We start from the raw sequence: 9217 nt of genomic DNA, 5'->3' as shown, positions 1-9217 counted from the left end.
AGAGAGAGAGAGAGAGAGAGAGAGAGAAGGGGGGCAACAACACATTTTTTTTAAAGTGCTCCTCGGAGCACAGATCTCCACCAGGTCAGGTATTCGGAATTCACCAATCAGTAAGGAATATGAAAAATTGGACGGATCCGTCTTGATCACTTGACTGACACTGTGTACCGATTTGTGTGAAATTTCCTCGTCTCTCCAGCTCTTCAATAAATACCCTTTCAGGTTTAGGTGACACATTTTCTGCCAATCAGGAGAGAGTACCCATTTATCAGCTTCATTTTTATAGTGTTCCAGTTCCAATTTTGTCAGCTCATTTCTTTGTGTCATCACTTACAATTTCACTTCTCTAATCTGTTTCCTGTCTGAGTTCTCTATCCTGATTGGCAAAAATTGGTATCCTGACCAGAAAATGCATGTTCAGTTTAATAAAGAGCTGGAGACATGGATACTCCTGTTACTGAACAAACATTACAGTGAGTAGGCTACTATCAGAATAAAGAGCTATATAGTACTTGTTTTAACCAACGAAAATCACTTAACCTACCTTTAATATCTCAAATGGAACTGGGTCCATTTGGTTCCACTTGAGAATTACATTTTGATCTTAAATATTTAGAACATCAGTAAAAGGTTGTGTTTGATGGTAGAGACAAGTGTAGAGACCAAGCTGCAGACCTGTTACTTTAACACCAGGGGGCCCTCCTGAGCAAAGAATAAGAAAAGCATTAAATAGCCTTCTAATTCCCAGAGAGCAGATGATCAATTTGTCATCAGATGGTGATGTTAACCTAATATATGATGATAAAAGTTACTATACTGTCAATATTTTTCTATTAATTTGTTTGAGGAAGGCAGGTTAATATCAGAAGGCAGGTTAACCCATTAAAACCGGGAAAGCATCTGTGTCATTTTTAGATGTACAGCTATTTTAAAAAAAAACACACACAAATCTTCTCTTCTGGGGGTCCCTGGCACAAAACCTTTTCAGATGGGCGTAACATATATATCAATTCGGGCAGAAAAAAGTTTGAGAACTACTGATTTAGAAGTCAGGTCTTTAATGGGTTTTAAAGAGAAAATGAGGATCAATGCTGCGTGTTTCAGCTTTTTTTCCTTCAGGAGGTGAGATCATCTCTTCTGCACCCCATCATGCATTTCACCAGCTGGCAGAGATGTCTTCCAGAATGATAGAAGCCCCATCATCATCATCTAGGGCAGGGGTGATGCAACTTTGATGATGGAGAGGGCCACTATATTTCCACACTCACTCCAGAGGGCCACATTGCATATACTGTCTCGCCGTATTTTAACTTTTTTCGCTATTCTATGTCACACAAAAGTAGCAAAAATAGCCGATCTACTTGTCGGCTATTTTTACTATTTTTTAACTGGAATCCAGATTTCTTTTGTGATATTTTTGAATTGGAATCCTGAAAAGTAAAATGTTTATTTAATTTCAAATGCATTTAGTTATACTTATGTTAACTTTATGCACTTAAATACAAATACATTGGACATAAAAAAGACAATGGAATTTTAATACTAGTCATTAAGCTACTAATATAGACTGAAGTAATTAAAGCGGGTCATGTTTGCATGTTAGGAATTGTAACAGCTGAAATCAATAATATATATCAGTATTTCGATATTAACCCGCGGGCCGCATTAAGTGAAGGTGGGGGCCGCATGTGGCCCCCGGGCCGCTAGTTGCCCATGATCTAGGCGGCCAGAACATTGACAAATGGTTTGATCAATACAATCAAAACACGTGCTGTACCATACAGTCAGTCAGTGACAATAGCGTTGGGACTATGATCAGTTTGTATGTAAATGATCAGTTGTCATCATCTGTAATCAATAGTCACCTGTAAAAAAAAAAGAAACATCTGACCACCTCTGTGTGTCAAAGAATTGATTTCAAAATACTACTGTTGGTCTATTAAGCTTTTCTTTCATGGTATCGTACAAGATCAGAAATGTATTTTGGCCCTAAACCAGGGGTCTTCAATAGGGGGTCCGGGACCCCTAGGGGGTCCTCAGAGTTACTACAGGGGGTCCGCCAAATCTTTGTGTGATATGACTTTTTTTTTACCTTAACCACTTCAACCCTAGCATCCCTTTTCTGAGGAGAACTTTAGCCAAAAATAGCCGATCGGGAAAAAAGAGCAGATCACGTAAACAAAAAAAGTTGAATCTGAAACACAATTTTATACAATATAGAGGGGGTCCCTGCTTCATCTCTCTCTCAGCTAGGGGGTCCTTGGGCTGAAAACATTGAAGACCCCTGGTTTAGAGCCAAAATACATTTCTGATCTTGTACGATACCATGAAGGCATGAACCATCCAAAATCCGACACACAGGTTGAGAACCACTGCTTCAAGGCACACATTGCAGCGTTCAGTCAGTCTGTACAGTAGTTGTACACACTGTACAACATGGAGAGGATCAGACCCTTCCTCACAAAGGAATCCTGCCCAGCGAGTCCTTATCCATCCAGGCCTCAAGTCTTCACCTCCAGGCTAGACTACTACAGTAACAGTACCTATAACGCAACTCACCTCCTTGCTGGTCTGTTGGCCGCATGCTTAACTCAAACCTGTGCTAATCCAGAATCTAACTAAGTACATTTACTCAATTTTCAGGTATTTTTTTACTTTATTGGAGTACTGCCAGTTTTCAGTACTTTTACTTCTACTCCACTACATCTCAGAGGAAAATATTGTACTTTTACTCCACTACAATTATTTGAAAACTTTACTTACTAGTTACTTTGATTTTGATTATTATTACAAAACATACATTAACCACATTCATCCCTATATACATTTCGTCCATTTGAAAATAGCCGATCTACAAGCTCACAATGCGCATTGCCCAACATTTTCATGTCTCCTCCCTTCTGCATTCCCTTCAGTGGCTTGAAGGGAGGATATTTAGTTCATCAAAAAGTTTCAAAAGAACATTTTATCTGGAGACACAGAGGCATACTCCTTTTCGAACAAGAGCTCTTTCATGGTTCAAGGTCTCTTAGAAAGGAAGCCATGTATCATTTAAAGGCATGTGAAACACAGCTTTGGTTTGTTTTCTAAACGTGAGAGTACGTTTTTTAAGTAAGTAAGTACGTTTTTCATCCAAAAGTCTCAAGAGGAAAGTTGACAGTGAAAACATGCAAAGAATGTAAATATAACTATTTGTTCATCATACCTGATTTCATCAATTCAAAGCTATTGCTGTCCATATCCTACCTGGACTGTCAGTCAGCTATTGTAAATTATTCACAAAATATTTTGTCGCGCCAGATATTATGGGGCGGCAGTGGCTCAGGGGTAGAGTGGCCGGTAGAGTAGCCGAATGGCAACCGTGAGGTTCCCAGTTCGATCCCGGGCTCCCCCAGAGTTAGTGTCAAGGTGTCCATGAGCAAGACACTGAACCCCTAATTGCTCCCAATGAGCAGGTTGGTGCCTTGCATGGTTTCCTCCGCCATCGGCGTATTAATGTGTGTGTGAATGGGTGAATGTAATGCACAATCTATGTAATGCACTTTGGATAAAAGTGCTATATAAATGCACCATTTACCATTTATCGCTGGCCCAAGGGCCGCCTGTTGCCTACCACTGTTGTATAGGTTGGAGGCCTCAAACCCTGAGATGCAGCATGCAGGAACCTTAACCCCCGTGCCACCCGACCCGAACGGCCCCCTGCTGAGCCGAATGCAATATTAACAAGAGAGTGAAGACGTAGCTTGTGATGACAGCTTGCTTATAAACCGAGAGTTAATGAACAACAGCAGAAATGTGTGTAATTTCATTACATTCTTTATTTAATTCCACAGAGACAATATTTTCACTACAAAAGTTTTCTTTGAATTTCTCAACAACAACATTATACATCCATTATGTTCACTTGTAAAACTACTATAAAGACAACATAAATAGAAAATCAGTAAAAAAAAAGAAATGTAATAAAAACAAGCATACTGTACAATACTGCACTGTGGTCTGTTATTTCATGCTGCTACAACACAACCTCTGTGCTAGAAAGTTCATATTCAGCTCAATATTTTGATTAATATTTGATTGTAAAAGTCTATGCTTTTCCCCAAATTCTGCCAGGGGGTTCCAGTAGTGGTACAAATCATCATTAATAAATTAATGAATAAATACGGATATAGCCCTTGGCTATACTTTGTCATACGACGATTAGCGAAGAAATAGCTGGTTCTACAAGCTCAACACGTCCCAAGGCGACACATTGTAGAGTTTGTAGATTTGCCGTTTTCGCTATTTTGTTCGGAAATTGTTGAACATTTTTTGACAACTTGACATTTCATAATAAACGACGTGCCCCAAAATAGGGACGCCAAAGGTTGAAAGTGGTTATAAGAGGAAGCCAAGTAATCCACCAACAGAACAACTTATTATTCCTACTCTAAAACAGTGGTTCTCAACCTTTTAGTTCAGGGGTCTTCAACGTTTTCAGGCCAAGGACCCCCTAGCTGAGAGAGAGATGAAGCAGGGACCCCCTCTATATTGTATAACATTGTGTTTCAGATAAACGTTTGCTGCTCTTTTTTTCCCTCTACACCTATAATTCTTTGCCAAAAATAGCAGATCTACAAGCTCACAACGCCTCGCAGCGCGAGGTGTTGTGAGCTTGTAGATCTGCTATTTTTGGCTAAAGTTCTCCTCAGAAAAGGGATGTTAGGGTTCAAGTGGTTAATGTAAAAAAAATAAAAATCATATCACAAAGATTTTGCGGACCCCCTGTAGTAACTCTGAGGACGCCCAAGGGGTCCCGGACCCCCTGTTGAAGACCCCTGTTTTAGTTGTCTCGAATCCACAGATAAAGATCGTGAAAATGGCCGATCTACAAGCAAATATTTTGTCAATATGTTAACAATTTCTTTATAGTATAGTTTGTTGGTTACTTTTTGACACAGTAAGTAATGTCTAATTTCTTATTTTAGTGGTATTAAAAAGGTCTTAAAAGTCACTTTAGAATGTGCAGATACCCTGTATACACTTATAGTGTATGTATGTTTTAAATTCTCTCTCTTTTTTTTTTTACTGTTGAATGGGAAAGCACATTAAGAAAATCATCTGGGGACCTCCCAAACTCATTTGGGGACCCCCTTGGGGGGCCACGAGCCACAGTTTGAGAACCACTACTCTCAAAAGAGCTCAGTTTCTCTCTCTCTCTCTGAATAATGTCTTGCAGTGTTTCCTTGTGAACAACAACAATATATTGGCAGGTAGTTAGTTCACCTCTGTACAGGCAATAAGGTTCTACACATGTTTTCTTTTTATTAGCCCTAGAAGAAGAAAGGCCTCCCGCACACTTTGCAATCTTCTTCACTTGCAGTTAAAAATCTATTTAATGCGAACAATTGTTTCGGTACACAGACCTTCATCAGGGCTACATCATAACCAGATGAATATCTGTGTACCGAAACGGTTGTTCCCAATAAATACATTTTTAATTGCGACTAAAGAAGACAGGTGTGCGTGTGCGGGTCGGCCTTTCTGCCACGATAAGCCTGATTTTATATTTAAGTTGCGTGCCGGTGTGGTGTCAGTAAAATACCAGATCTACAAGCTCACAATGCGGCACGAATGTGACGTGTTGTGAGCTTGTAGATCTGCTATTTACCGCAGGCAACACCGGAGTGCAACTAAGTATAAATCAGGCTGATAGTCGGGCTTGTTGTGGTCTTCTCTGACGCACCTATCAATGCAGGTGTGCGAAGGTTATTGCTATCTGCTATTTTATCTTTATTAGCCTGAAAGAGAGGCTAGTTATTAAGAGTTATCTGCTTTCTATGATAATTGTTTGGCAATATGCCCCAACAGTTGAAAAATCATGCATTATTATTATGATAAATTGCTAACAGCCTACGTATTGACAAGCATGGGCCTTAACTTTCTGCTTCCTTCGCCTAATTCTATGTTAAAAATGTGAATGGTTTGAACGGCTTTTCTTTACCTGTGTGGAATGACTTTGTTTCTAAGTAAATGATCAGGCCCTCTCTCTCTAAGTCAATGAAACAACAAACAGGCACATCATCATCAAAAACCAGTTCAAAATTCAATGTACACATGGAATAAAGCTAAAATAAAATCTCATGACCAATCTGTGATTTGTGAAACAGCGTTGAAAAGAGCCCGTTTCCTAAACAATTAACACATGTTGTAAAATGATGCCGTTTAGGTATTATCATTCTAAACCTATGTTATATGTTCTACATACAGCCAACCAGTTGAAGAAATCACAGATCGAGACTTTAACCTTCGCTTTTATGAAATCTTCCAGACCTTTAAGATATTGTGGAAGATGCTTCTGAACATGCATTCTATTGCTATAGTTTGACCACTTCAAAAAATACTCTTTCATCTTAAAATAGCCGATCTACAAGCTCACAACACGTTGCGCTGCGACGTGTTGTGAGCTTGTAGATCGGCTATTTTCGGTGCATGACATACTTCCCATAGAAGACATGCTGACTTCTATGGAATCCAAACGACTGAAATCGTGTTGTGGCGACTGAGAACTTGCAATCCATGTGTACATGATTTGAGATTGCGAGCGAAGATCTCAGTAGGGAAATTCAAAGTGCAATAATATAGGGATTGCATGGACGCAGTTGTTTACATTCTAATACATTTCTGATTTGGATTTAAAAAGCAGTATATCGTTATATCGTTGATATTTAGAACCAATAAACCGACTTAATCTCGCTCATGTAGGTTAATGGAATAATCGAGAAGTATGATTATTTTTGTCCTCCCTATACATCTACGAATCGGCACGCACAAATTCTAATAGATTTTTTTATAATAGACTAAATCGATTGTTCTGATTGACTACTTAACCCTGTATTACATTTCGTTGTACAATGACGGTGTACGGAAATAGTGAAAATAGGCGATTTTTACAACTCATGTTACTCATGTTGTAGATAATCAATATTTATTTCATTCTTCAATAATCGTTCATTAATAGTAATCTAGGCAAAAGTGTGAAATAATCATGATATTGGTTTGAAGTCGTATCGCCCAGCACTACTCTAGGTGTAATTGTTTAGGTGTATACACATGGTGTATACATATTTTCACTATTTTTTGTGTGCTTTTCATATAAATGAAAAGCTTTTTTAATATATATATATATTTTTTTAAACATCCGTCTAAAAAATCTAGATTTTAACACATTTAAAATCTGAAGCCTAAATTGTAAAGGGATAAGAACAGGAAAAAACTAAATGCATGCAGATTTGTAAACGGCGTACCACGGTAAAAACCGCATTTGAGCAGTTTGTTAGTCCATCAATGGCATTTTCGGACAACTTCAACTGGCAGTTGTGATCATAAAAGGAACCAGCTGCAGCTGTTATGTAAACATTGTCCAGTGAGAAGGCAGGAATTCATCCACCGCAGTGTTGGAAAAGCGTCTTTTTTGCTGAAAGTCTGCTGTTGAATGGCAAGTCGTAAAGTTGTAGGGAAGTGTTGAAAGACGCTTTGGACCGTCGGATAGCAGCGGGCTTAGTTGTTGAAAAAAGACATCAAAGCCATCTAAGGCTATTTTTAGCACCATAGTTAGCCGTCTGTCTGTGTCGGCTCTCAGGTGCATTCAGCGACTTTTGTTCCACACCGTCCGAACCGACTGAAACTCCCGACTTCATTCGACTGGCAGTCTGTATTAGTCTGTAGTGGTCTGTTTGGTGGAGAGATACCTTTTACACTTGACTGAAAATCTCAGAGTTATCGTCCGCGGCCCAACAACGCACCGGACTGTCATCAACGACAGGCCTCTGATGATGAAGGACCCGTCTTTGGTTCATCTGCAAGAATTCACAGAAAGAAAGAACAACAAAAATAAGAACGATGTTTTCAGAGCCCCGGAGGGCTATTTAAAAACATAATTACTTCTCATTCAATTAAACTTAAATGTTATTACCCACTTATTTTTGTACAAAAACAAGCCTGCGGTACAGAATCAGGTTGTTGTGTTGTTGTGGTGCATTTAGAGGTGTTTTACAGTCACATCTACACCGTCGTTATGCAGGGAGAGACAACATCGACACCCAAAGGGTTCTACAAACGCATTTACTGTGACCTAAAAAGAGAAATTTGATTCTCTCCGTGTTTGTTTGGACAATCTTTTGAAATAAAAATAAATAAATAAACCCCACAAAAAAGGGTGATATTTACTCGCGACCCACAAAAGTCGGTCCACAACCCACAATTGGGAAACAGTGATCTAGACCAGGGGTTTTCAACGTTTTTTCAGGCCAAGGACCCCCTAGCTGAGAGAGAGATGAAGCAGGGACCCCCCACTACATATTGGTTAAAATTGTGTTGCAGATTAAACTTGTACTTGGTCTGCTCTTTTTTCCCTCTACACACACACCCAAAAATAGCAGATCTACAAGCTCACAACGCCTCGCAGCCCGAGGCGTTGTGAGCTTGTAGATCTGCTATTTTCGGCTAACGTTCCCCTCAGAAAAGGAATTCTAGGGTTCAAGCGGTTAATGTAAAAAAAAAAAAGAACATCCTTTCACACAAAGACTTGGCGGACCCCTGTAGTAGCTCTGAGGACCCCCTAGGGATCCCGGACCCCCTGTTGAAGATCTAGAAGACCATTAATATAATATGCAAGTTGATATTAACATCTTTAGTCAGTCTAATTGTCAGCCAGGTGCTCAGGGCGTCATGTCTCTAGTTAGGACCCCCACAGGTATATCAGCCTGTTTGTTTGTTGTTATCTTGTCAGTAAACATTAACGTCAGTGGAGGAACTGTGTTGAGGCCTGTTCAAATTCCACTGAATTTCCACTGAATGTTCTCATATGTTATGATATGATGCCGGCTCTGTTTTCATTTCTGCCTGTTTGGCAATAGTTTTAGCCAACATTTCATTCACTCAGTCGTGCATCAACAAAGCCTACTAGGTGTTCAAAACAGCCGCATGTGGCCTTTACTATTAATTTAGCAATTTACAAAAAAAGTTAGAATATGGAGATAAGAGGTTTCTGCAGGACAGCAACGATATATCTATCTAAATAACATAACACGTGAACCAGTAACTAACAGAAATATGCATAGTATGACTAGCATCTAGCACAGGGGTCTTCAACCTTTTCAGGCCAGGGACCCCCAAACTGATGGGGAGATGGAGCAGGGACCCCCTACCTCGTAGGGTAGGGCGGGCTACACATATA

At 39.5% G+C, this 9217-nt stretch overlaps 2 protein-coding genes across 5 annotated transcripts in view; both read right to left on the bottom strand.

Annotated features, from left to right (window-relative positions):
• Positions 1-9217, bottom strand: part of LOC308080678 (sphingolipid delta(4)-desaturase DES1-like) — a 252203-nt gene that overhangs the window by 39357 nt on the left and 203629 nt on the right. The window lies entirely within an intron of this gene.
• Positions 3801-9217, bottom strand: part of inavab (innate immunity activator b) — a 47364-nt gene continuing 41947 nt past the window's right edge. For all 3 annotated transcript variants that reach the window (XM_080422528.1, XM_080422527.1, XM_080422526.1), the window contains one exon: positions 3801-7838. In XM_080422528.1, the coding sequence (XP_080278654.1) occupies positions 7734-7838 (105 nt within the window). In that variant the 3' untranslated portion in view covers positions 3801-7733. The remainder of the gene's footprint in view (positions 7839-9217) is intronic.

Source organism: Gymnoscopelus braueri, assembly GCF_963280865.1.
Source record: "Gymnoscopelus braueri genome assembly, chromosome: 3".
In the NCBI taxonomy this organism is placed as follows: Eukaryota; Metazoa; Chordata; class Actinopteri; order Myctophiformes; family Myctophidae; genus Gymnoscopelus; species Gymnoscopelus braueri.
This window is presented reverse-complemented; position numbering and strand designations above follow the sequence as displayed.